Source organism: Tursiops truncatus, chromosome 10 (genome assembly GCF_011762595.2).
Source record: "Tursiops truncatus isolate mTurTru1 chromosome 10, mTurTru1.mat.Y, whole genome shotgun sequence".
NCBI lineage: Eukaryota > Metazoa > Chordata > Mammalia > Artiodactyla > Delphinidae > Tursiops > Tursiops truncatus.
The window spans coordinates 100,560,766-100,588,354 of NC_047043.1; the positions used below are offsets into that span (position 1 = coordinate 100,560,766).

Genomic DNA, 27,589 nt, shown 5'->3' on the forward strand with positions numbered 1-27,589 from the left:
GCGGGGAGCTGGGGGTATATGGGAGCTCTCTGTGCTTTCCCCTGAATTTCGCTATGACCTTAAAACTGCTCTGAAAAAATAGCTAATTAGAAAAAAGCCAGAAAGCATAAAAGGTGCACCGCAGGGCCCTTCCCATCCCTGGAGGTCATCGGCTTTGAGTCCCTGCTGTGCCACGCGGAGCTTCTCGTGGGAGCCGGTACAAAGGTGCACGGCTGGTTTGACCCTCTTCCGCTCGGCGCCTCACTCTTTGGTTCGGTAAACCTAAGGGCTGTTGCCAAGGCTTGCCGTGGCCTTCCTCGTTCCTGCGGGCGTACAGTAATCCCTGTCCCAGGAGTCCTCGTATGCGGACCGCTTAGCCGGCCCCCTGTGAGTGTGCAAATGGGTTAGCTCCCGTTTTGTGCGATTTGGAAGCAGGGCTGCGTTGAATGTCACACCCCACAGGACCAATCCCCCAGAGCCATTCAGTGGGCCCGAGGGTGTTTGAATTTCTGACTGGCAGGTGGTGCCGGACAGCCCACCAGAGGGCTTGAGCCGTCCCACTGCCCCACGTACCTCCAGCAGCGGTACCAGAGGGCGGGGGGCGGGGAGCTTCGCGTCTCTGTCGTGAGTGGGGCTGGGACTTCCTGACAGCACTTTGGGGGCCGTGCAGCAGAAAGGGCGCAAGCTTGTTGTCAGAGAGACCCGGCTTCAAGTCCCAGAACTGGGACAGCAGCCACTCAGATCCCCTGAGCTCTCGTGTCAGGGGTGTGAGGGTGACCCCGTGAGCCGCCCTGGTCCCTGTAAAGTCACCGTGCTCTTGGTGACCTGTGTCACTGAGGAGAGGACTCGTAGCTCAGAGAGACCATGACTCAGGCCGACAAGGGGCAAAGTGAGGATGCGGGCCGGGCAGCCCCATCCCCAGGCCCCCGCCAGCCCGTCGGTGCAATGGGGACCGTGGTGACCGCCCCACGGGGCGGCGGCCGGGATTGAGCGGGGCCGTGTGTGCTGAGCCCCCTGGGCGTGGCTGCAAGGTGGCACAGGCCCCTGCACACTCATCCGGGGGCAGTGCCAGCCTGGTCCCTGGTGCGGGGGCTCCAAGCACACGTGTGGTGGACGGGCAGGGCCGGCTGCGGTGGGTCTGGAGGCCTTTGGTTCAGCTGGGGAGTGGCAGGGGGACCGCTGTCCGGATTTGGTTTAGAAGCCGGTGCCTTGGGGTGAGCCCTGCCGCTGTCCCCTACCAGGCGTGGACGATGGGGAGGACATCCCCCGGGAGATGCTGATCGGGATCTACGAGCGGATCCGGAAGCGGGAGCTGGAGACCAACGAGGACCACGTGTCGCAGGTGCAGAAGGTGGAGAAGCTCATCGTGGGGAAGAAGCCGGTAGGTGGTCTCCGTCCCCACTGGGGGCGGGGGGGGGGCGCCGCGTGAGGCCCGGGGTGCCCAAGACCCACCCGCCCCGCGACCCCAGGCTGCCCTGCTGGCTCGGCTTTGGCCAGTAGCCACAGTGCCTTTGGAACCTGTTCCCTTCCAGGTGGGGTTGGTGGATTATGTCAGGTTTGGGGCTTTTTAAGGGAGTCACAGCCCTTCTCTCTGGGTCCCCTTTGATGAGAATCTGAGGCTCTTAATAAACCGATGGCCGGGGCTGTGCAGTGGCTCCCTGGCAGCCTGGGCTCCCCGTCAGAGCCCGCTGGGGGCGCCCTGGGGGGCGCTGTGGGTGGGGTGTCACCCCGGAGTCTCTGTCAGGGCCCAGATGTGTATTTGGAACATTAACATCTCTTCTTGTTTGTTCACTGCTTCCCCTGTAGATTGGATCCCTGCACCACGGGCTCGGCTGTGTGAGTTCCCCTCGGCTTCCGCCTTCCGTGATCCCCACTCCCCCGCAGCTCGCGGCTCCCAGACCCACAGTTCTGGCTGCATGAGTTAATTTCCGGAGCCATAAGAAATTTGATTTTCACAGTTATCTCCACCTCAGATCTCTGAGAGCACGCGGGAGGGTTGTGCTGTCAGGCCCGGAGCAGGTGGTCCCCTCCCGTCTTGTCTGGTTGAGCTCAGAGATCCCGCTTGTCCCTCGGCCCCGAGACCCTGTACCTGAACAGATGACCTTGGTGTGGCGTTGAGGCCTCCCCCTCCCCACGCAGCCCACGCTGTGCCTCTCGGGTCCCTTTCGCCGCCAGGGCTGGCAGTAGTGTGCCTGCTGGCCGTCATGTGGTCTGCTCCTTACCCCACCCTGGCAGCGGGGTCAGCTGCCCCTGCAGAAGGCCTGAGACCCCTGGCATGCCCGTGACCTGCTCTCGCCCACCTCCCCAGCCCTGCGTCCTGCCCTCCTTTCTCACTCACACTCTGCTACTGACAGCGCTGCCCCCTGAGGGCACCAGGCTGGGCCCGCGTCCCCTCCCTCTCATCTGTGGGTCGCTGAGCTCGGGCCTGGAGAGCAGCCCCATGTAGGGCCATGTGTGCCCATGGCCGCCTGTGCAGAGGGCAGGGACCAGCCCCTCGAGGTGGTGACTGCCAGCTCGGGACCCTGCAGGGCTCCTCCAGACCCAGCTGTCGGGGCTGAGAGCCTTCAGGAGGGAGGGCCTGGGGGCGGGGAAGCCCAGGCTCTGCAGCCTCCTATGTGTGTGGCTCGGGGCGCACATGACAGGTGCTTTGGGGGCTCAGAAGACACGCGTGGCTCGTGGCGGGGGCTCCACGAGCCCAGTGCTGAGAGGAGTCGGAAGGCGGTCTCCCTGGAGCAGGGGCCTCCGGAGGCCCGAGGGAAGGCAGGGTGGGGGGGTCCCTCGTCCCCGCGGGTGTGTGGAGCTGACGCCGCCCCTCCACACAGGTGCTCTCGCTGCCACACCGGCGCCTGGTCTGCTACTGCCGGCTCTTCGAGGTTCCAGACCCAAATAAGCCCCAGAAGCTTGGGCTGCACCAGCGAGAGATCTTCCTGTTCAATGACCTCCTGGTGGTACGTGGGCCCCACGGGTGAGGGGCTGGTGTGCAGACCCCAGAACGGCTGCGCCCAGTGGCGGCTGCCTGGGCTCCCACCTCAGGCAGGCTCATCCAGGAAGGGGGAGTCAGCCTCCGCAGGTCCGGGCCTAATCCTGTCCCCTCGGCCGCGGGGGAATCCTCTTCCCGGGACTGAGCAGAGGTCTCGCTGCTGCCCAAGCCCGCCCCTGGGGCCAGGCGGGGGCGGTGCTGTCCCGCTGGCCTGGGTCTCAGCCCCAGGACTAATGGGCTGAACATGGCAGAGGTGGGCTCCCCACAGGGAAGTGGAGCTCTTGCCCCAAAACAGGTAGCACTGATGTAGATGTTCCCGCAGGGAGCAGGGGGCCTGCCCTTTGGAGCTCTTGCCTCCTGCAGGCCCCCTTCTTGCCCGAGACCCTATCCCCTTTCCCCACCTGATTGAGGACCAGCTGCTCTTCTCGGGTTCCTGAGGCTGGAATCTAGACGTGTGGGTTCAAGTCCTTTCAGAGTTCCTGACCTTGAGCAGATCGTTTCAGACCTCTGGCCTCAGTGCCCTTCTCTGTAGAACTCATCTCTCAGAGGGTTTCACGGTGCCTTTGGGCTGTGCATGGGGATGTCGGGCGTGAGTGTCCGTCCCTGTATCGGCCCTCCCCCGCCCCGCGGGCCTCCTGACCTTGGAACCGCAGGAGGGTCCTCACACAGGAGAACTCGAACTGAGGGTCCACTTAGAGTCCTGAGCGCCCAGGGCTGCTCCCGGCCGCGCGGGCCCAGTGGCTCAGCCTCTGTCTCTGGCTGCCCCCAGGTCACCAAGATCTTCCAGAAGAAGAAGAACTCTGTGACGTACAGCTTCCGACAGTCCTTCTCCCTGTACGGCATGCAGGTCCTACTCTTCGAGAACCAGTGTGAGTGAGTCCCTGGGCCCGTCCGCACATGGTCTGCACCCCGTGGCAGGAGGTGGCCTCACTTGGTCCATCCGTGTAGCGAGGAAGCTCTCCTCCGCCGTCCCCTCTTCTTCCTCCTGGCTCCATCAGGGACGACCCCAGGGTGGCCTCTCCGGTGTTCTAATTCCCACTTTCCCAACAGAGGGCAGGTTGCCGGCTGGGGGTAACCAGGGAGAATTCAGTATCATTGTATGTAGGACTCATCGGGTTTACTTTTACCGTTACTTCTTGAAGGTGATAAGATTTTTAAATTTAGTGCAGAGTGATAAAATGTTGATAGGAAAACATCGAGTGAATGGCACAAGTGATATATAGATATGGCCAAACAATCAGGTGAGGGTCGTGCCAGAGACACTGCAGGCAGAGGTCACGAGCAGAGCCGCGGTCCATCCGCTCAGGTTTCAGCGCCATGTGTTCTGGCTGTTGGACCTCTCCAGCCCGGTTCCCTTGGTCCATCGATGGGGTGATGGTAGTGCCTGCCTCAGGATGAGATGAGGCCGTTCACATAAAGGCCAGGACAGCCCGTGGCCCAGGGGCGGTGCTTGTTCAGGCCTTTGCGTGTGAGTGGGTCCTGGGCCTGGGGATCCTGGAGCGGGGAGCTGGCCACCCCTGCAACCCCGCTGACGGGTCCTTTCGGGCTTGTTCCTTCCCGCCACCCACGCCCTTCCCTCTTCCTCTCTCCCTCTCTGTCCCCTCCCTGTCGGAGGACCTCGAGCTGCAGGCTGAGCCAGTGCTCCTGGGGTGGGGTGGGGGGCGTCCTGCTGCCCCCCATGTTCCGGAGGAGCCAAGGGAAGGGCCGCCACAATGGAGCGTTGGGGCGTGTCCAGCAGCAAGGTCCCGCGGTCCTGTCCCGTCCGCCTTGCCTCTGCAGGTTGAAAGGTGCCAGGGACCCGTGGCTGGGCCATCCCAGAACACAGGGCCTGAGGGCTTCTCTGTGCTAAACTTCTCTGGACCTGCCAGCTCCTCCTCTTTTCTCACATGCCCATGAGGAGCTCAGGATGCAGGCCCCGCCATCACTCCACCCCAGGCCGGAAGGCCGGCCTTGCCTTGGTTTCTCCCAGGCAGCACCGGGGGGGCTGGTGCCATGTGCACTGTCCTGGCCGGCAGGCCCCTCCTGGAAGGGGTGGCGGTGGTAGTGACCACTCAGCAGCGGCCCGGGCACACTGAGTCCTTTGCAGAGGCCGCGCCCAGACCGCTTTCAGGCTCCCAGGGCTCAGCCCTCAGCCCTGGAGGCAGTGCTAGTGAGAGCCGACCCCGACCTTCTGTAGGACATGCCTCACACCCGGGGTCTCAAGCTGGCAGCCCCTGGTCGGTCGCAGCGCAGTTATGTTATATTTGAACTTTATTTTAAATTCGTTGAGCTCATACTAACATCTTCCCATAAGGCTCAGGTATCCGTGGCTCTTCTTGTAAAGCTAGGTTTGGGCGGATGGCGGGCAGTAGCGGGCTGCACACCCTCCACAGAGTCAGCAGCCGCAGTCTTACCCTGCCCGCTTCCTGCATTGAGGAAACCCACACAGGCCTCTAGGCGTTTGAGGTCCCCGCCCTGACCCGGGTCTGAACCGTGGTGGGATTGGTGTTTGGGCGAAGAACCTTCATGCACTCAGTGGTGGATGCTCGATTCCCACTGAGGAGAGAGGCTGCCGGCATGCCAAAGCCCCAGAGACCCCGAGAGCACGGAGGAGGCACCGGGCAGGTCTGAGCAGAAGGCTCTGTTGGGTGTGGGGTGCCCACAGTGTACCCCAAGGGAGCTGGTGGCCTGGAGACCAGTGGGGAGAGGACAGAAGAGTCCGAAGTGACTGGATAAGACTGTCCCCCAGCTGGGACACCACCTTCCCCTCCTCCCAGGCTCGGCGCCTGGCCGAGTGACCAAGGATCCTGACCTAAAGAGTCCAGGCTCCACGCCCTTCCGGCGGGGAAGAACGAGGGCCCTGGCTTTGCCTCAGGTCAGTCGGATCTGCCCTCGACTTGAACACGGAGCAAACACAGACCCAGGTCAGGAGGCAGAGACTGACTGCCTGGTGGTCCCTCCAGGCTGCACCGTGAAGCCTCTCCTCCCTGGAGGGATGCGTCCTCTGGGAGCCTGGCCTCAGCGTGCTCCCACACCCCGGCTGCATGGAGACCCGCTGGTCCTTTGCCAGCCAGAAGGGAGGTGGCAGGGCCCGCCCTGAGGCCCGCGCTCTCCTCCTCTTCTGCAGACTACCCCAACGGCATCCGGCTCACATCTGCCGTCCCCGGAGCAGACATCAAAGTGCTAATAAACTTTAACGCTCCCAATCCTCAAGACCGGAAGAAATTCACTGATGACCTGCGGGAGTCCATCGCGGAGGTGCAGGAGATGGAAAAGCACAGGATAGAGAGTAAGTCACGGGTGCCCGGCGGGGGCCTGCAGGGTGCAGGCGTGGCCTCCCATCTGGGGGCCAAGACAGTGGTGAGAGGCCAGGTTGCAGTGACTCTGTAAGCCCAGAGGTGAGACGGCCACGTGACCAGGCAGCCCACCTGCCCAGGTCACGGGAGGCGGCACAGAGGAAGGAGGGGTGGGCAGGGGTCTCTGGGTGGGAGCCGGGCTTCCAAGGCCCAGGCCTGTCCTGCCCGGGGAACTACATCGTGTGCCCTGAGGGGGGGCTTCTCGGAGCCATGGTCACCCCGTGTCCAGAGCCCTGGACCTGAGCCCTTTGCACTTGAGCATGGTTGGTATTTGTGTCTTCTGCACCCGACCACCCGGAGGGGTCAGGGCTAGGGTCATGCCCTGGTTTTCATTAAAGCCGATGGTACCCCCGCTTCTCCTGGCTCTAAGCCTCATTCCTGGAGGTACATGGGTGCCCCCACCCCTGGCCTCCATCCACAGCCAGGCCGGGTTAACTCCTCTCCAGACGCGGGCGAATCCACCTCCTAGGAAAGTGACTGACCTTCCTGCAGACCTCGGGCCCTCTGGCCTCTCCAGCCTCCTTTCCGGGGTCTCCTTTCAGCCCCTTTGGTCACAGGTGCCGTCGCTCCTGCCCTTTCCCAGACGACCTTGCCCCTCACTTGCCCCCTGGAAGGAGGTGGCGGCTCAGCCCGGTGCCACCCTGAGCAGAGGGCCCCCCAAGTCGTCGCGTTGCCCTGGGGGGGACCCAGCCCCTTGCCCTCTCCAAGCCACCCTTGGCTGGGGGCCATCCTCCCCTCACTGGGCCCCTCGGGCTCTGTTCCAGCGGAGCTCGAGAAGCAGAAGGGCGTCGTGCGGCCCAGCATGTCCCAGTGCTCCAGCCTCAAAAAGGAGCCGGGCGGCGGGACACTGAGTCGGGCCTGCCTGGATGACAGCTATGCCAGCGGCGAGGGCCTCAAGCGCAGCGCCCTCAGCAGCTCCCTGCGCGACCTCTCAGAAGCGGGTAAGAGCCGGGCCCAGGGCCGCCCCCTACCCAGCGCACGCGGGACTCGGCCGCCCGTGGCCGGCGGGGCTTGCGTCGGCCGGAAGGGGCTGTGTTGGAGGCTCGGACAGTGGAGGGGCTCGGACGGAGCTCACTTGGGTGGCCGTCCCCAAACCACAGCAGCATGTGGCCACGCGGAGAGGGTGTCCCCCAAAGGCCAAAGGGAACGGGGCCGAATGGTCACAGGCAGGACAGCCGGAGGTTAGCCCTGGTCTCCCTTGCTTATTTATCCTACTCTCTTATTTGTTTTCTGAAGTTTGCTCTCGCGCAGAGTGAGTCGGGCCCCGCTGATGGGTGTGTCCCCCGCACTCTGTGCTGCCCCGTCCCTGTGCTTCACGCTGGTGAATGAGATGGAGTGAAGCCCTTGCTGCTGTGTCTGGGACCCCGTCTCCCACTGTCCCAGGTCTTGCTTTCCCCACAGAGGTCTCCCTTCCTGGGAAACCCAGGCCTCCGTCCAGGCCAGAGACGCGGCCACGCCTGGCCCTGGGACATCAGGGGAAAGCCCTGGCGGAAACGTGATTCTCGTTGTTTCTTTGTTTCTGTGTGTGTCTGATTCGCTGCCAGCCTCTTAGCGTGCGTGCAAGCAAGCAGCACCCCTCGAGCTGCCCAGGTTTCCTGGGGCGGGGCCGTGCGTGGAGCATCAGTGAGCAGGGAGCTTCTGCTGGCGGCCCTGCCTGACCTCGGCTGGGGGCGGGAGGGGAGCGCTGCTGCAGCCTGCTTTGCCTGCCAGCGCCGTCGGTCGGAGGAGCCAGGAGCCACGGGGTGAGGGGATGCACGCCGGTGGCTCTTCAGCCCCCCACTAGGCGTATCTAGCCAGGCAGCTTCTCCCATGAGGAAGCTCAGGGGCTGCGGCGGAGCGGAGGGGGCCGGACACGGGGGCACGTGGCTGTGCCAGGACCCCAGGCTCCCACCCCGAGGCCCCAGCTGTCCCAGCCGCAGGAGCCTGACGTAACCGCGGCTCAGCTGGCGAAGACCCTCTCAGGCTGAGACCGGCCTCCTCCTCTCCAGGGCCCAGCGGACCCCTCCCCACCAGGGCCTCGCCCACGCCCCCGGCCTCAGGCATCACCGCTTGACCAGCTCTGGGCCCCGTAGAGAAGCTGCTGATGACCCCATCCTTCCCTTCAGCTTATTCATTTCCCAGAATTCTTTTTCTTTTTTTTTTTGAGTTGGATTTTTTTCTTTGTTTCTGTCTTGTCATTTTTTTCTTCCATAGTGAAAATCCGAATTGCATGGCCAGCGTGAGAGTCAAGCAGGGCTTCTCAACCCCGGCTCTGCTGACATCTTGGGCCAGATCATTCCTGGCCGTGGGGACTGCTCTGTGCAGGACGCTTAGCAGCGTCCCTGGCCTCTGCCCACTAGATGCCAGTAACACCCCCCAGTCATGACAACCAGTAATGTCCCCCCAAATTGCCAGGTGCCCTCTGGGGGAGAAATACCACCCCTGGTTGGCAGAATTGCCGTGGTTGAGAACCACTGGTTTTCCCCGTGGCTTGTTACACCCAGCTAATCGTAACCAGACTGCTCGGGGCCTCTGCAGGCTGGGGGCCCAGGGCCTGTGTTTGAGTTTGTGCAGTGGGGCAGGTTCTGGCCTCTCTGGGTCCTGCCCAGCCCCCTCGGGTAGCAATGGCCTCAGCGCAGCCACTCCAGGGCCTCAGCCGTCCACTCTCTGCTTAGGGGCCAGACAGAGCCGCGTGCCCGGGTGCATGGCCATGTGAAGGGCGGAGCTCCGAGGTCTGGCTGATTTCTGTTTATCGTTACCGTTGCCATTTTTGTTTGGGGATTCTGAGCCGAGAAGGACTCCAGGCAGCGAGTCCTCTCAGGTCCTAAAGCACCGTGAAGAGAATCCCCGGGAAAGCGCCCCCTGCACCAGAGGTGAGAGGGGCGGTAAGGTGGGTGTTTGAGCCCCGATGACCGCCAAAGCCCCAGGCTGGGACAGCCCCCCTGCGACCTCCAGAGGAAGGCGGGCCAATGCCAGCTGCCTGCCGGAACATGCCGGAGACATGCCCCTATGTGCTGGACTGGGTCGGGGCGAAGCTCTCCCGCACCCGCCGTGCGCCGGCCGAGATGGGCTTGTCGGGAAGAGGTGAGGCTCAGGGCCAGTGACGCCCAGCAGCTGGCTTGTCATCGCTCCCAGAGCAGCTGCCCCAGACCTGCGACCACACATCCATCCAGGAGACAGCACCCGGGGATGTGCCCTCGGCCCGGTACGAGCCTCTGGGATCTGGGAGGCAGTCGTGGTTTGACGGCCCAGGAAGAGAGGGGCGGCAGACTTTCCTAGAGGTGGGGGGGTGGTGCCTGGCCCCCAGCCCGGCCCCCCTGCTGAGCTGCGAGGCCTCGCCCCCTGTCTCCATGTGGTCTTCCTTCAGCTGGGCCCCCTGCTTGCCTCAGTGGCACCAGAGCCCTGCCAGCCTGAGATCAAGGACCCACAAGGACCTCTGACACAGGTGCAACTACTGAGTCTTAGCTCCTGCCGCAGATCTGTCAAGTCACAGTGGACACTGTCCACGGACCCCGAGGCCCCCAGCCCCTCGCCAGCCGAGCTGCCCAACACCAGTCCCCACGGAGAGGACATCTCCCGGGCCCGCGGGGTCTGCTTTCGTTACCCGGGTCACAACTGGAAGACTGCCACGTCCTGCACCTGTTGGGGAAGAGCTGGCGGCTCCTGGCGGCCAGTTTCCAAAGCAGCCCCTGCTGTCCCACGATGGGCGCTCCACACGTGTAGCAGCCAGTGGGCCAGCGGCTGCCTCTCCTGGGGTGGGGGCCACGCTCGGGGCCCAAGCAGAGCCCATCAGAGGGCCGCGCAGCACACCGATTCCGGGGTCTTTGGCTCCGGGCCCTGGTCGAGTTACACCTCTGGGCCTGGGTTCCCCAGATGCAGGTGGGACTAGCGCTGCCCTCCAGAATCTGTGAGAGTCAATACCCACAGAGCGTTGGGGGTGGGGCCCGGCCCGCGTGCTGGCTGTTGTCACCCTCAGCGTTGCTAGGGCCGTGGTGCGAGGCCTCGGGCAGAGCCCTGTCTGCCTGCTGTCCCAACGCTGAGAAGCCAGGAATGCTGGGAAGAGCCGCACTGGGCGCCCCGTCTGGATGTGGCTCCCAAGCTGTCCGTGGCCGGGCTGGCAGGGCCTGCTCTGGCCCTCGAGAGGCGCCAGCTGGGGCAGGGCTCACCTGAGGCTTGTGCAGGATCCGGAGATGGTTGGGGGGGACCCCCAAACAGGGCAGGCAAGGAAGGAGTGGTGGGGATACGTGAGTGGGAGCAGCTGGCCCGGCTCCTCCTCCGTCAGTAGGTGGTATGCAGGTGTGCAAACACCCACACGTGCGTCTGCCGTGGGCAGGACTCCTGCGGGGACATCCCATATCTCCTGCTGAGTTGAGAAGTTGAAAAGGTGAAGTCTGAGAAACTCAGAATCACTCCAAGACATCCAAGTTAGAGCTCTCCTGAGTCTTGGCCCACATGGGCGGGGGGGGGGGGGGCCTGTTCAGCTCCAGCGGGGGCAGCATATGAAGCCGCAGCCCGCAGCCCCGGGCCTGGCCCAGTCCTGTTGGGAGAAGGAGGCCGGCTGGAGCGCGCTGCTAGCCCGGCGGGGCCTCTGTCTTCCCTCTCTGTCCCTGGTCCTTAGTCAGAGGCGTGTCCCCAGCCTTATAGGGGCTAGAGTGCAGATTGAGGCACCCCAAGGACAGCAGAGGTCTGAGCATAGCCATCCCAGGGAGTGGGCGCCATGCCTAGTGGACAGATGTGGAAACTGAGGCAAAGAGTGGACGGCGTGCCAGGTAGGGTCACCCCTCCAGCTGCAGAGCACCCCTTCTGGAGGCTGGACTCTAATTCTGTTCCATGTCCCCGGGCCACCGTGTTGGGACCGAAGGCAGGAAGGAAAGGTCACCCCTCTTCTCATACCGGCGGAAAGAGGAGGAAGGGAAGGGTCATTTTCAGCTGGGAACGAGGGCCAGTTCCCGCCCGGTGGTCCGTGGTCTTCAGCAACCTCATCCGCCATGTGGCGCAGTTCCGAGTGGGCTCTGAGGCCGGGGTCCAGCACGGCCTTCAGTGGACCCCAGGCTCCCAGCTGGAACTCAGGTTTGGGGGTCAGCAGGCAAGGCAAAGTCACCGGAGCTCCCCTGAGCCTGCCGTCGTGAGCCCAGGCCCGAGGGCCTGTCCCAGGCACGCGCAGCTGCCACCATGAGGCCAGAAGGATCCAGACACACCCTCTGCACCCAGCGTGGGCCCGGGATGTGGGCCACAGGGCGGCGCGAGGCAGCAACTTCCATCTTCCAGGCTTCTGGGTCCAGCCCGGGTCCAGCTCAGAAGGCAGCGTGGCCAAGATTTCCCGCCTCAGGTGGACGGGCAGACACGGTGTGCACATGCTCACTGTGGGGACTGAGCCGGTCAGTCCATCGGCCAGAGCTTCCGTCTCCTCCTGGTGTGGACAGAGGGACACCTGTCCTGCACTGTGGGGCTTGGCCAGGCCTGCACAGGTGGAAGCTGGAAGAACGTCTTGGAGCCCCTTCTCTGCCTCAGCCTCGGTGTCCTGCAGAAATGCCTGGAGAAGTCGTCCGGGGGACCTGCAGGGGCCAGGGCGGGCGCTGGACGTCCAGAACCAAGAGGAAGACTCAGTCTCCTCTGGCACAGCCAACACAGGTTGCGTGCCTGCTACGTGCCATGTGCGGGGGACACAGAGGCGTTGGCAGTGAGGGCTCACGACTGGAGAACGCGTGTGGCGTCCCAGTGGGCCGTGCCCACAGAGCACTCCAGGCCCTGGGCTGGGAGGAAGTCCCAGCGTCCCTGTCCCTGGCCAGACACTGCACAAACCAAACACGGCCCCAGGGTACGGCCCCTCTGCTCCACCAGGAGAAAGAGGATGTGGAGTTTAGTCTCCTAACCGTCAGGCCCACCAGCAGCCGGGGAGGCAGATGTGTGTGCGTGTGCGTGCGTATGTCCGTACATACGTATGTGAAATCCACCGAAGGTCAGGCCGGGCAGGACCACGCTTAGCTCGTCTTAGCTGTGGGAGGAGCTGCCCTTGCGGCTGAGGCCCCCTGGAGCTCGGGGTGAGCCGGGCCTGTGTGCCCACCCCAGCCCCCCGGAGGCCCCTCCCCCCAGGCTCCCGGTCCCGGAGAGGGGGTTAAAGTTGGGCTGGTTGAAAAAGATTTTTTTTTTTTTTTGGCTTTTTAAGAACCCCATTGTCTTGTTAACTCATTACTGCCCTGCCACCGGCTCCCCCGGGCCATCCGGCGGCAGCGCCCCGCCCCGTGTCGCGTCTAACCTGTGGTATTGCATGTTCTGGGCAGGGAAGCGAGGGCGTCGCAGCAGTGCGGGATCGCTAGAGAGCAATGTGGAAGTAAGTCGGAAGCCCCCGTCCAGCTGGCTGTCGTGTGTCGCCTCCTGGTGTCTTTTTGTTTTGCTCCTCCTCCCCTTCTGCACAGAGGCTCAGACCCCCCGCCTGCCTCGTCCGCGCATGCCGCCCGCCTGGCGTTCCCATGCCCCTCACCGCTTGTTTGCGCTGCAACGGAGGGGGTGGGTCTGGATGTTGTGGTTTAGTCTCCGCCTAACCCATCCCCGCGGTCCCGAGCATGGTTAACACCCCGGCTTCCCACTCATCCTGGGCCGGAGGCGGCGGCCGCCGGGCACCCTCCCCCGCCCCCTCGCTGTCGGGTTCTGCCACCTCGGGACTTCCATGCTCCGCCATCCCCATCGCTTCCTTCCTGGAGGTTCGATTGCTGTGTGTCTGCAGTCAGGGCACCACGGAATTGCTCAGCTAGCTCGGGGGAGGAGAGCCATGAGAGCGAGAGGAATTCAGTGTGGATTTCATGAGATTTCATTCATCCTCCAGCCATCTCGATATCCCTGTTCACATCTAACCTCAGCTTGCAGACCTTTCTGTTTCCTTCCTTTCCCGTGTTTGGTTTGCAGTAGGTAGCCGCAGTGAAATGCCTAGGCGGTGCCCAGCCCCTCCTGTCCCCGTCACCACCTCCCCAGAAACCTCGGGACCGGCACAGGCAGAGCACACGCCCTCGGACGTTGAGAGGACCCAGGAGAGCTTAGGGCAGGAGGCGGCAGGACCGGCCCTTCCCCTGCACGCAGCTCGCCCGCCCCGCCCTACCCAGCACACGCCGCTTACACACATCCGCAGACACACGGTTCTGATCTCAAAGCTCCGGCCGCCTCCGGCAACAGGGTGCTCATCAGGCCAAGAGCAGAGGTCAACTTTGACCCGCAGCAGCTGCGTTCCCCCCCCCAACCTTTCTCCCCAAAGGCCCCCTCCTGGCCCCCCCAGCCGACCTGCACGGCAGTGTCTGGAGGTGGCGCCTGAGTCCAGCCTCACACGGCCCGGCCTCTGCGGCTAGCGAGTTGAACTAAGGCTTAGCAGTCAGTGGGCGAACTTTTTTTTGACATTTCTTAAGAATCATTCTGATGTAAGTGCTCTAAGCTCTTTTAATTTTGGTTTCTATGAATTTCCTTTTTAGGGGTCCATCATTAGCAGTCCTCACATGCGCCGGAGAGCTGCATCAACACGAGACTGTCCATCTCGCCCACACCAGGCCATGCCCAACTCCTCCTCCCTCCTGGGCTCCCTATTTGGGAGTAAGAGAGGGAAGCCCCCTCCCCAGGCCCACTTGCCCCCAGCCCCTCCCCAGCCGCCCCCCCACCCGCCTCATCCCTCGTCCGGCCACCCCCAGGGGCCCACGGAAGGCCCCTTGCAGGCACCAGTGCACGGGCATCACGGCCAGTACTGCCCCCTCCAGCAGAACCCGCCCCCCTACCATCACCACCACCACTACCACCCGCCCCAGCACATCCAGCATGCACACCAGTACCACCACGGCCCCCATGGGGGGCAGCCCGCCTACGGGGCCCACGCGCACAGCCACCCGCCGCTGCCCTCGGCCCACGTCGGCCACCCGGGCCACGTGGGCCATGCCGTGCACCACCACGGGCAGCCCCCTGCCCCGCCACCCCTCCCCGGCAGCAAGGCCAAACCCAGCGGCATCAGCACAATTGTGTAGACAGCCTGGGCGGGGGTCCCGGGCCCCTCAGAGCAAGTGCACACCACACAGGCGCGCCCAGGGGTGGCGGCCCCAGACCAGCCCCAGAGCACTTTCTGTTTCCACCTCCCCGTCTGCTCCCGGCCCGGATGGAGCCCCCCAAGCCCCGGGGCTTGTGTCACAGGGAACAAACCCCCCCCCCCCCGCCCCCAGTTTCATTTAGTGGTGGCGCCCCGGGCTCCATCCACCTCAGCCCGGGAGGTGGGCCTCGGCCACCATCAGCCCTGAAACAGTGCCGCCGGCCAAGTAGATGTTGAGCTCCCCGCCCCAACCCCCCACCTGCAGCCCTCAGCTCTCTGCTCCCTCACTATACACGCAGATGAGAACCCAGCCTAGGAAAAGAAGAGACGACACAAAAAACCAGAGACAGAACCAAACAAAAAACCCAAAACTTGCTGCATTATTGCTCTTTTATTGACAATGGGCAAAAATTAAGTAGACCTGATATGGTTGATGAAAATACGTAAGTAAACTTTATATAATATAAATATATAAATATATAAATATATATATATATATACTGTATAGGTAGTATTTGTGTGTGAAAGGCAAACGTTTCAGTCCACGAAATTAGCAATATAGACTTTACAAGGAGCTCCACTTACCTGATAGGAAGACAGTACCTTAGACAAACGTGTGAGAGGGTAGACCAAAAACTTAAATGCTAGGGACAAAATTCATATTCTTCCGTATTTTCATAAAAAGAAGAGAAGCCCCCCTAGGACTGGCGGAGATCTTTACACGATCATTACTAACTGTGCCAAGTAACATAGCATCTAACTGTTTTAAAAGTCCGATATTGCTTTGTATAAATCCTTATTTTATTAACAGAAGACTAACATAAGTAATCAGTATTATAACTGCTCTGTTATTTCAGGTAAGCAAATAGATAAAATGCAGTAAACTCTACAGTAGCAACTCGAGACAGCTAGTTAAGAACTGGTTGCCTTGGACTATTGGTTACAGATTCTTAGACACTTTAATGGCTGCAATAACTGTGAATTTCCATGATCCCTGTTTCTTCTGTATGCATTTGATTTAATGCACACTCATTCAGAGCCCTCTGCGGGGGGCCCCATACACGGCCGAGGTATTCATCTCCAACATGAAAACGACCAACTCATCCTGTGTCCCCAGCACCATAGCTCCCTCATCCTGTTTCCAACCGCAGCAGGCAGACGCCCCGGAACCCGAAGGCTTCTCTTAGCGTTTAGCAACCCAGGGCGGTGTGTGTGTTTCCCGTTTTGTTTTCTGAGTGGTGGCCGTGATCATCGTGATTCCATGTGGCCGTGTGCTAGCACGACCCCCGTGTCATCGCCGTGGCCCATCTGACCCCAGCCGACGAGTGCCCGGCCCCGCCAGCGCGGCCCCGCCACCTCCTCACGGTCAGGCGGCTGCCGGGGCATCACATGACTCTCCGCTGTGCTCTTGTCGCTTCCATGTTGTGGTGACACCATCCGCTCCCCCGGGGCTGGCGCCGCACACGCCTGGTTCTGTGCCTGAGTCACCCACGGGCCGTACTTTGTAGTTTCAGCCCTTCGAGCCACTGCAGCAGCCAGTGCTGTGCTCCTAAGCCGTGGACCCGAGGATCGCCCCCGGCACCTGCCGGGCAGGGAGCTCTTCCAGAAAGGGCGAAGCTGGCGCGGGACTCCGCGGGCGCGGGGCTCTGGACAGGCGGCAGCGGGACGACGGAGGGGGGCCCACCCTGGCGGCGGCCGGGGCCCTGCCCGCCCACCGCCCCCTTTGTCGCATCATCCAGGTCACCAAACCAGCAAATCTGCAAACCGAGCACTTTGTTAATCTCCATAGAGAGCAAGTACAGCAATCTAGAGTTTAGCTTTTTTGGTTTTTTTTTTTTCCTTTTTTGAAAGAAGTGTGACTTTAACCTGCCCGCCTTTATCTTCCCGTCCGTGTCGTCCTTCTCTCTCATCTGCTCAGAAAGAGAGAAACGAAAAGCACGGGCGTGTCTGATTTGGTCCAGGCCGGGCTGGTGGGAGGCTCCCCGGTTCCGCGGACCCCGAAACTCCTTGGTTTCCCTCCAGAGTCCTGCTCCCGAGGCGTTCTCTGTCTTGTGGTTTAAAGGGCGTTGTGATGACAGGGAACAATCGAATTGTGCTGCATGTCCTCTGGCGCCAGGCACGAGGCCACACTTTGTGTTCTGTGTATTTGCAAACTCTCTCAGTGTTACTGTTGACAAATAGTTGAAGTAAAGTGATAACATATTAAGTATGTCGGCTTTTCTTCACCCTCTGTACCAATCGTAGGATCTAACTGTAAACTCCAGGTTGTTCCAGAAAAGATGCAGGCAGGCTGATTGACACCAGGTCGCCCTTCCCGAAGGGCAGTCACTGATGGAAACAGAGCCAAGCTGGGTAGAGCCGGTGGGAAGGGTGCCCTCTCTCTGCAGGCCACTCGGGACCCCCACCTCCAGACTGTCGCCGGGCTGGGTCCCTAAAGTGGGGGGAGTCTCTCCCTGTGTTCCCAACTTTCTGCTGGACTGACTTCTGGTCAGTGAGGTTTCATCAGTCTTTGTGTTTCATTTCCAAACTTGTCATGGAATAAGTGTTCCCAAAAGGTACACTGTTCCCTGGAGGAGTCTGGAGCCAGGCTGCCCCGAACTCGTTTGGGAAGCAGATGCTCCTGGAAAGCTTGTGGCCCCATGTAGCTTTCTCGAGACTGCACTCTCGGGATCCCAGCCCGTCCCAGAGCTGCAGCTGTGGGCACCTGTGGTTCACGCCCTGGCACAGGAGGTGGGAGGCTGAGCATCCCCGGGATGTGTGTCATCCTTTCTCGCTGTCAAGATACACGTGGGGCATTTTGCTCAAGTCACAAATTATTTCAGCAGGTGACCCTTAGAGAAGGCAGTTGGTACCGTCACAGACATCTTTTCTGGGACAACAATTAAATCATGTTTGTTTTTTCTTTTTAAGTTTATGAATGGATTGCACAACAATGTAAAAATAAAGTTCATCCTAATATGATGTGCACATCTTGCTTAAAAACATCCTCAGTCATCCTGTGTAGAGCGATTTTTCCATCTCGCACTGCATGTAGCAGAAACCTCTTGGTTTTCTTTAAGATGAGCTGAAAAGACAGCAGATGTTAAACATGACCCTAGGTGTTGACTCAGCACCGTACGAAGCTATGTCGCTACAGGTAAGCATGCATCTTACAGTCCGTTGTAAAATACCATCACCCTTCCTGCCTGAAAAACGAGTCCTTTTGTAAGTATTTTCAATACAACAACAATAATCCAGGAAGCGGGTTGCAGAATGAATCGGCGTGAGGTGAGGGCGGTGAATGGGCACAGCGAGCGGGGGTGGGGGGCGTCACCGTGTGACCCGCCTGCGGTCATGCCAAGGTCGTGTGTGGGACCATCTACTCTGGGGCACTGTCATTCACCTCGAGTCGTTTCACACACTTAGAACCAGGTCTTGAATGCAGGCTCTTCAGACCTCAAGGGCCGCCTCGCTCGCGGGAAGCCCGGCACCCACGATGTAACTTTGGGGAGGAAAGAAGTGCTTTTGTTTTCCTGTGCGTTCTGTGTGTAAGTAGTAACAGACTCTACTGATGTAAAACCATAGCTGTGATCACTTGGAGAAATCGAATAAATGCTTCAAAACCCTCGAGTTCTTACTTTTTCTGGGAAGTCCAGCAGTTTCCCTGTTGGCCACACACAGAGATCTCCAGGTGACAGGGTGGCCCATCCCTTGTCGTGACTGCTGTGGGCTCCGGCTCTCCGGGAAGACGTTAACTTGAGGATGCTGATAGACGGCTTAAGATAAAGGTACGCGTCACAACGTAGGCACTGGTAGAAGATTTCAGAGGTATTTATAATTTCTAGCAACTTTCGACAAAATTTTGTGCTTTCGTTGAGTTACAAAGAGACAGGAGGTGGACCGTATAAAGTGTGCAGGTGGGCTGGGAGCGACTGGTGGGGGCAGAGAAGCACCCAAGGGCCCGGACCCCATCACATGATGTGGAAGCCAGGGAAGGAATTCTGATGCTGCTGAGAGCAGGCGTTCTGTGGGAACGTGATTGGCTTGTACTGTTTCTCCTTTCCTCGAGCCAAATTCAGTTCCAGAGAATACCCCTTAAAAGTTTCAGTACGTATCATAAAACCAAGTAAGACTGGTAGACCTAATTTGTGGGAAACACAAAGAGGTTGACGTCAGCGGCCATAATGGGCTGTGGCCCACCCTTCACAGAGAAGTGGGTCCCTATGGGAAGACGGTCTCAGGTCTCTGCAGCGGGGAGGCCGTCCCTCTCCCAGGCCCTCGGGGGCCTCCGAGGGAGGGGAGCCGGTTCCCGGAATTCTGGGAATACTTAGGTCTGCTTCAGCGCGTGACGCCACCACACACAGGGCTGCTGACACCTGCCGCTCGGGGCACCCGAGCCACTCAGCCAGTGCTGCGGTGCAACCGTCCTCTGGGTTTCGGGTTTGTCTCCCCAGCAGACTGCGAGCTCCTGGGGCAAAGGGTGCGTGTGGTCCCCTTCTGTGTGTCCGGTGGCCAGCACAGGACTGCTCCCGTCAAGATGCATCCGAAAACGAATTGGTGGTTGGAAGGGGGCGGGGGTCACAGCAGAACCACTGGCTGATCTGAGGGTGTGTAGATCGTCAGCCTCCCAAACTGATGGACAGTTGTTCGCTTGGTGCTCTGCTGCTCCTGCCACCGAGAAGCTAGCTGGGGATGCAGGTGACACAGTGAAACTTCGCCGAGCTTGTTTCCTGCTCACTGCCCGTGTCCTTTAGCCCACGTTTTATTTGACCTCTCAAAGCTTTCAACGCTGTTCACACGTCCCTTCGTGAAACATGTGGTGTCTTTGGTCGCACACTCTCTCCTTCCTCTCCGGGGGAGGAGGTGGGGAGCTCCTCCCGTGTCTCCTTTGCAGGCTGACACCCCTCCCGGAGCCACGACGTGTTGGACTCAGGGACGCAGAACGCCCTCTTCCTTTCTTCCTACTTCTCGGCAACGTCACACAAGCCCACAGCTTCGGCTGGCTTTCTGTTTTCCTGTAGAGATTCCCAAACTCGAACCTCCAGCCCAGACCTCTGCTCCCAACGTCCACATCCCTTGGATCTTTCAGTAGCAACTCTCTCCAGGAGGACCAAATCCATGGTCGCACACGGACACACACGTGGAGCTGGGGCCTCCCTGGGCCCCCCGCATTGATGAATAGCATTCCTGTGAGGGGTGTAAGTTAGAATTTAGGACTTGTTCCGGAACACCTGTCCTTTCCGTCACTCCCCAAGTCTGTGCTGTCACCAAGTCCTTTTGATTTTTTTTTTAATAATGTTTATTTATTTGGCTGCGCCAGGTCTTCGTTGCAGCATGTGGGATCTTTAGTTGCGGCGTGCATGCGGGATCTAGTTCCCCGACCAGGGATCAAACCCGGGCCCCCTGCGTTGGGAGCGCAGCGTCCCAGCCACTGGACCACCGGGGAAGTCCCTAGCCCTCTTGATTTTTACCTCCTGTGTGTTCTTGAATCTACCTGTGCCTCTTCATATCTCTCACCTGCCGTCAGGCCGTTGTCTGTCTGTCACCCGGTCGGTACCTGGGCTCCTGATCTCCACGGTGGGTCCCTCGACCCCGTTCTCCACTGGCACCAGAAGGGTCTTTTTAAGATGCTGCCTGCTTGAAGCCATTAAAAAGAAAATAACAGAAGACGCTTGACGTAGGCTGTGTGAGGCCTGCATGGTCTGGCCCTTGACCCTCCCTGTCCCCTTTCATTCCAGCCACACTAGCCCTTCAGACGCCCAGGGAAGCCGTGTTCCCCCTGCCTCCGGGCCTGTGCAAGTATGACCCTGGCCGTTCCCCGAAGGTAGGATGCTCTTCCTTGCATCTTTGTTGAGTTAGCTTCTATTTCCTGCATCAAATTTCAGCTCAGCCACCACCCTCTCTGCAATGCGTTTGCATACTTGTATATTCAGTGATGTGATTGTTCCATTGCCAAAGCGTCAACAAGGTCAGGTCCTTGCACAGCTGTAATCCTAACGCGTGGCACAAAGGGCTTCAGCCAGTGTTCGTTGAGTGAATAGATGAGTACCAGCGCCCGAAGAGGGAGACTTAGTGCTGGAATGCACAGTGCACGTTGGTGGTTCACGGTGAGATCAGAGACCTAGGGAAGCGGCACGAGCCAGAGGCAGGGAAAGACTGGGTCCTGCCGCTTCCTTGTTAATTCAAGGAATAATTTGGGCGATGGCTGGAGGCTTTTAATCACTGTGTTTTAACTTCATCAAATATGTTTTTAACATTCAGAGGATTTGGAAAGAATAGATTCATAACAAGCGGGGGGAAAAATCACCCACAATCCCACCACGCCCAAACAGTTATAATTGAGCGTTTAGTCTCCCTCCTTCCCACCCTGTCTTTGGGCGTGTTTCTCGGTTACCTAATTCAGATTTTTTTTTTTATGGTAACTTTATTAGTTCGGATCTTTGATGTGTGTCCCAAACAGTCTGTAAGTGTTATTCGGTGCCCCTCGTGAAGAAAGTTTCACAGTGGAAGCCAGCTAGGAGACGCCAGGTCTGATCAGAGTTAAACTGTCTGTCCTGCAGGACGTCTCAGAGTGTTACCAAAGTGGGATCCGGCTGCCCGCAGCTCAAAAGACAATAAAGAGGCAAGGTTAGTGGAAAGGAAAGTTTGCTTTATTTCGGAGGCCAGCGTGGGAGGGGACGGTGGGGGACAGACGCCTGTCCAAAGGTCAACTCCCTCCCCCATGACAATCAGTGGAGAAGAGCTTTTATAGACAGAGGGAGGGGGCTCCAGGCAGAAACAGCACAGTCAGCTCTGACCGTCGTCTTGAGATCAGTCCTGCAGTGGCCTGGCCAGCATCATCTTGATGGTTTTAAGTACAGTTAGTCTTCAGTTCCAGGGTCGGTTTGTTCCCATTTCTTTGAGGCCAGTTCCAGGAATTGTGACAGCTTATGTCATGACTGTGGTCTGGTCATCATGTAGTTCACTTCTTCCACCTAGTGGAGGTTTCAGTATCTATAAGACAGCTCGCAGGATATGGCTCAGGATATTATCTATAACCCTTGAGGAGGAACTAAAGGTCCTTGACTTTGTTTAATGACTAAACTATTGTTATTTGGTCTCCTTTGACTGTTTTCCCCTGTTTCTGCATTTTCTCACTTCTCTGATTAAACTTACTCTTTGGCTAAAGTTTTTCTACAGACAAGACTCAGGCTGAGGACATGGGGGGCAAGGGCCATAGGGTCCTGCTGTGTTTCAGGAGCCTCTTAGAAAGATGACATTTGTTGTAAGTCTCCGAAAGATAGTCTGTGCCACGTTTCCCAAACGTCTGTAGCGGTGGAACTCTGTTGCGTTCTACAGCATACCGTTTAGTTGAAGTTTGTATGTGTAAATTGTATTTCCTTAATATATCCTGATGTTATAAAAGATGCAACAGTTGATGACGTTTGCGCACTGGCCCATCGTATGGGTGGCCTCTGATGTGCTTGCCATCAGATAGTGTTGTTTTGGTGAATAAGGAACAGATGGTTGGAAATCATAGAGTTTCTGAGCAGATTTGGTGACTCTGGTAGGGACTGGGGCCTGGGGGAATGGGGCACCCCTGAGTCTGACTTTAGGCCAGAGCTCCTGGGATGAACAGTGACACCACTTTGGTGGCCCAGGGCAGCCACGGCGTCACCTGAGAAGCCTCTCCTTGGGTGTATTCATTCAGTGCTCCCCTCCCGCGGGAACCCACCTCACCTTTCAGCACTGAGTGGGTCTGCAGTAAAGATGTACCGGCTGCCGTGAAGGATGCTTTCCCCATTTCTGACGTGTACTTTGAGACTTCTAAGGCCCTTTTACGGAACTGCCTTCTCCCCTTTCTGTTATTTCTGACCACGGTGCACCTGCACCTCCACGACGTGACCAGTGTCCTATATGGAAAAAGTCCCATCTAAATCTGAAAGATGGGGACTAAATCTCTTCAGGTGTCATCTTCCGCGGGGTTAATAGGGAATAAAGCATTCTAAAATAAAAACACCAGCGGGGGAGGGCTTCCCTGGTGGCGCAGTGGTTGGGAGTCTGCCTGCCGATGCAGGGGACACGGGTTCGTGCCCTGGTCCGGGAGGATCCCACATGCCACGGAGCGGCTGGGCCCGTGAGCCATGGCCGCTGAGCCTGCGCGTCCGGAGCCTGTGCTCCGCAACGGGAGAGGCCACAACAGTGAGAGGCCTGCATACCGCAAAAAAAAAACCAAAAAAAAAACCCACCAGGGGGTAATGGAGGCCACCTAAATCGGAATCTCTTCCCACATCCTGAGAACTGTTCAGAAAAAGAGCAAACAAAACCACCTATAGCCCAGACCTACAGTGTAACCAGGAAAGACCAAAGATCACACATCTCAATGAGAGGTCAGTGGGAAAACAAACATCTTGGACTAGCAGAGTTGCCAGGGAATCTCACACCAGAATGTAGATCCAGGTGAGGACTGCACGGAATAGAGGAAACGTCATCAACTAGGGTTCACGCCCGTAAGGACAGACCGACCCTCAGAGGAAACGTGAGGGCCGGTGGGTGAGAGTACTGGCCGCTTCGGAATCAAGGGGGAGAGACTGAGAAAGTTCTGAGACCAGAGGTGCAGAAGCCCCGCTTCCCGAGAAGAGGGAAGCACCCTGGAAACGGGAGGTTCCCGGAGGCCTGGAGACGAAGGGAAAGAAAGGAGCCGCTAAAATAAGGGCCCTATTCGAACGAGGTGCTGTCAGAGAATCAGATAAACAAAGCTGCCTAACCTATAGGTGACCAAATCAAGATGAAAAGAAAGCACAAACACACAGAGTAAGAAATGATAGGAGGGAAGAAACTATTACAATGAAGGGAAAAATGTAAAGCAGTGCTACTTTGAACAACTTTATGCAAATAAACCTGAAAAACCTAGACAAAATGGTTAATTAGCCAAAACTGACCCCTGGAGAGACAGAGATTTTAAACAGACAAATATCCATAAGAGAAATAGAAGAAAGTAATCAACGTGCCAGGTCCGTATTGCTTTCATAGAGGAATTCTTGCAAACTTTTAAATTTCAGATCATCTCAATGCTACTTAAACTGTTTCAGATCACAGCAATGGAAGGAAAACTTACAAATACAAAACTTTTTTATGAAGTGACTGTAGCAACGTTTTCTAAACCTGATAAAGCCTGCATAAATACAGAACTACAGACAACCAAAGCAGAAGTGCGAATAAAGCAATAGCAAACATCTAATGTCGCATAAATGTAAACTAATATACAGTTGACCGTTAAACAATGTCGGGGTTAATCCACCTATAATTTATAGTTGGCCCTCCACATCTGTGGTTTCAACCAACTCGGACTGTGTTGTACTGTAGTATTTTGTTTGTTTTTATTTTTTTAATTTTTAATTTAAATTTTGTTTTATATTGGAGTATAGTTGACCTACAAAGTTGTGTTAGTTTCCGGTGTACAGCACAGTGATTCAGTTATACGTATACATAGATCCATCCTTTTTCAGATTCTTTTCCCATACAGGCCTTTACAGAGTACTGAGTAGAGTGCCCTGGGACAGCAGGTCCTTTGAGTATCTGTTTTATGTACAGTGGTGTGTATGTGTTAATCCCGACCTCCTAATTTACCCTCCCCACCCCACCCTGTGTGTAGTATTTACTACTGAAAAATATCTGCATATGAGTGGACCCTCGCAGTTCAAACCCGTGATATTAAGGGGTCAACCGTACTCCATGACCCAGCCAGGCTTCCGTGTCTGGGGGAATGAGTCAAACCATCATCCCGAGTGGTCCGAGTCTTCAAGCGTCCTCCCTGTTTTGGTTGCTGTAGTTTTGCGTTAGCTGTTGCTGTTGCGCATGGACGTACTAAGAGGTGCCGCAGGGGACCCCGTGGGTTGCAGACATAACCCTTCTTGTCCCACTGTGTGGCCACAGCCCACGCTCCCCTTGGTCATTGGGACCCACCCGTCCAGCCAGTAGAGTAAAGCCTACTGCTTCCTGGTGGTTTGGGGGCAACAGGGACCCCAGGGGCCAGGTGGCCGTCCCACCTCACTCTGAGCAGGACCATCGCTCCATTTCCTCCGGTGGAAGCGCCCACCCCCACCCGCCTAGGATCTAAGACCTCCAAACATGCAGAGCTCAGAGCTGCTGGGATGGGATGTAAAAACTCTGTGCGCAGGCCCTTGGGTGTAATGGTGAGAGGAGCCACCCTGCCTGTCATTTCTGCACCTGTGTGTGCTGACCATGGGGGTGACACCACCACACAGTGGGTGCTGGCTCAAAGCGTGGCCTGCACCCTGTAATACAGAACCTGTCCTTTCGGGGTCCTTCCCCCCCAGGGGTGTGGTAGCTGCATTTTCAGGAAGCCCTTCCACCTCTGAAGTGGACCAGCTAGTCCTTAGTGATGGTGGATCTATGGTGAGACCGGTTAAGGTTTGCTTTTTGTTATTTTAATTCTGTTTCTTGGACACACGGTTCGAAAGTCAAAACCGCATAAGAAGCTGTTTTCAGGGGAGTTCTCTCGTGGTCTAGTGGTTAGGATTCCACGCTTTCACTGCCGTGGCCCGGGTTCAGTCCTTGGTCGGGGAACTGAGCTCCCTCAAGCCACATGGCCAAAAGGAAAAAAAGCAAAGCTCTTTTCAGAAATTGTCACTTCACTGCTCTCTCCATCCTTATCTCCATCCTGGGGGCTCCGTGTAACCATTTGTGTTCCTTTCTAGGTTGATCATTCCCATGTGTCCTTTCACAGAGTTAAGCAAAGATACACAGAGTTCTTCCCAGCCTTTCCTCCACAAAAGGCAACACAGGGTGTGCATTTCTGCGCTTGCAGTCACTCCGGTGTTACCAATATATTGGCCCCGCTGCACCCCACTGGCCCAGCTCTGTGATCCAGACTGGACTCTACCTCATCTGCCGCCTGGCATGATGCTTCGCTTTGTCGCTTTGTCGATGGAGGGTGCGTGGGGGGCGCTGCCGGAGGAGGATTTTCTTCCAGGTTCGGTAGGCGGCTGACTTTTTGGCACTGTGCGCATCTGGCCAGGCTTTACCGCTCGCCGACCCAGGAAGCGGTTCCCTGCCCCAAACCTCAGCACCCTCGCCCGCCCAAGGTGGGAGGTTTCCTGCCTGCTGCTGCTGCCTGAGGTCCCCGCCTGCCTTTGACTTGGTGACTGTAGGCCCTTTGGAGCCCAGGGCACACAGCCGGCTGCAAGCAGAGCTCCGATCAGCGTGAAGTGCGGTCTTCGGAAGGGCCCACGCCCCACAGTGTGTCTCTTTCAAGGGTATTTTTTTGAGAATCCTTTTTCTATCCCTTCTTAGTATTGAATCCCCCCTAAATAGTTTAAAAGTCTTTGTATTAAACCTTCCCTGATCAAATCACCCTGAGGTTTCTGTCCCCTGGACTCTGACGGATGCAAAACTGGTGCCGTGAGTGGTGCGAGAAGATAGCCCCACAGTGATGAGGGGATTCGGGAGCTACTTGTGGGGAGGCCTGGGCTTGAGTGCATCCCGTGGGAGACAGGATGCTGGCAGTCCAGGCGTGCAGTGGCTGTCATCTGTGATGACTGGATGAAGTGTCACTGAAGTGAACGCCTTTGGAGCCTCAGGAGGGCTGCCCTTGAGGGTGACGACAGTAATGACAACGGCTAGGACCTCTGTGTGGGGCAGGATCTGCTGACACCAGGTTGGGGTGAAGGAAAGTGCAGCGTTTATTGCAGTCCCCAAGCAAGGAGTCAGGTAGCTAGTGCTTAAAAGGCCCGAAGTCCCAAAAGGCTTTCAGGGAAAGGTTTATAAAGACAAGGTGAGTGAAGGGGTTTGTGGGGCGTGGTCAGTTCGTGGACATCTTTCTGATTGGTTGGTGGTGAGGTAATTGGGAGCCGGCATAATCGACCTTCTGGTTCCAGCTGGTCTGGGGTCTGTGCGCTTGCGGGCAGCAGGCAGTTAACTTCTCCCACCTGATGAGGGTTTCAGTAGCTGCAAAACAGCTCAAAGGACATGAGTCAGAATATTACCTATAGCCCTTTAGGAGGAACTAAAGGTCCTTGACTTCGGTTAATGGCTAAACTGTTATTATTTTGTCTCGCTTGACTGTTTGCTTTTCTTTCTGCATTTTTTCACTTCTCTGATTAAATGTATTCTTCGACTAAAGTTTTTCTACAGACAAGAAAAGGCAGGCAGAGGACATGGGTGTTGGTCCTGTTCTAGAAAGACCCCATAGTGTCCTGCTCGGTCACAGTAGTATTCCGGTAGGTCCTGTAGCCTTAGCTGGCATCAAAGCCATAACGAGAGAGAGGTTTGAAAGGGGAAATACCTCTGCATCAACTTCAGGTCTGAAGGCCATCCTTTACCCCACGGTCTTCCTTCTCACTTTGCTGGTTAAAACCCATTTTGCATGTCATGGACTCAAGCTAAACTCATTATCTTTAACACCCATAAGGAGCTAGCGTAATACAGCTCTGATGTATGTTGAGCATTTATTCTCTTAAAAAACATCTCTGCTCTCCACAGGAAAAGTGTTGTGACGAAAGGCTGCTTTATCTCACAAACTGGGTTCATACGCTTAACCGGACTTTGCATCCAAGTTGGGGAGGTACTTACTCATCCACATTGGGCGGGACCAGCCTTCATTCTATAGAGTATTTCTTAGTCAGTGGCACCCCAAATGGCCCTTTCCTTGTGACCTGGAGTCCAAACCGGGATGTCTGACACCTTTGGCTAGACTTCCTGAAAACCCACTGCTGTCGGCCTTTTGTAACCAACAGCCAGGACGGGAGTTGTTTGTAGGGCAGTGCTGGGCACATACAGTTTACACACTGCAACCTGGCCAGCGAGAGAATATTGGATCTTCAGGAAAAGAAGAAAAAGAAAAAAAAAAAACAACTATTAATTACAGTGTATTGCAGGGAAAAAATACAAAATGAGGTCCTCAGACGAGTTTCACTTGGTTATCTCTCTTACAAATTACAACTGGGAAAAAAATGAATTTGAGTAAATGCCAAGTTCTATTAAGTAATTAAGAGGAGTGGGACTTCCCTGGTGGTGCAGTGGTTAAGAACCCACCTGCCAATGCAGGGGACATGAGTTCAAGCCCTGGTCCGTGAAGATCCCACATGCCGCGGAGCAACTAAGCCCGTGCACCAAAACTACTGAGCCTGAGCTCTAGAGCCCACGAAATACAACTACTGAGCCCACGTGCCACAACTACCGAAGCCCGCGCACCTAGAGCCCGTGCTCCGCAACAAAGACAAGCCACCGCAATGAGAAGCCCGCACACCGCAATGAAGAGTAGCCCCTGCTCGCCACAAC

At 57.6% G+C, this 27,589-nt stretch overlaps 1 protein-coding gene and 1 long non-coding RNA gene across 5 annotated transcripts in view; both read left to right on the forward strand.

Moving 5' to 3' along the window:
- Positions 1 to 17,934, forward strand: part of IQSEC1 (IQ motif and Sec7 domain ArfGEF 1) — a 112,782-nt gene extending 94,848 nt beyond the window's left edge. For 3 of the 4 annotated variants that reach the window (XM_033865514.2, XM_033865516.2, XM_033865515.2), the window contains exons 7-14: positions 1,221 to 1,360; positions 1,786 to 1,815; positions 2,802 to 2,927; positions 3,729 to 3,828; positions 6,066 to 6,227; positions 7,059 to 7,235; positions 12,555 to 12,604; positions 13,731 to 17,934. In XM_033865514.2, coding sequence (XP_033721405.1) covers positions 1,221 to 1,360; positions 1,786 to 1,815; positions 2,802 to 2,927; positions 3,729 to 3,828; positions 6,066 to 6,227; positions 7,059 to 7,235; positions 12,555 to 12,604; positions 13,731 to 14,270 — 1,325 coding nt within the window. In that variant the 3' untranslated portion in view covers positions 14,271 to 17,934. The remainder of the gene's footprint in view (positions 1 to 1,220; positions 1,361 to 1,785; positions 1,816 to 2,801; positions 2,928 to 3,728; positions 3,829 to 6,065; positions 6,228 to 7,058; positions 7,236 to 12,554; positions 12,605 to 13,730) is intronic. The other variant, XM_033865517.2, reaches the window with a different exon arrangement.
- LOC141275711 (uncharacterized) lies at positions 7,242 to 11,128 on the forward strand. Its single transcript, XR_012323938.1, has 2 exons — positions 7,242 to 9,478; positions 9,751 to 11,128. It is a non-coding gene; the product is annotated as an uncharacterized lncRNA (long non-coding RNA).
- Positions 17,935 to 27,589: the final 9,655 nt, after the last annotated feature.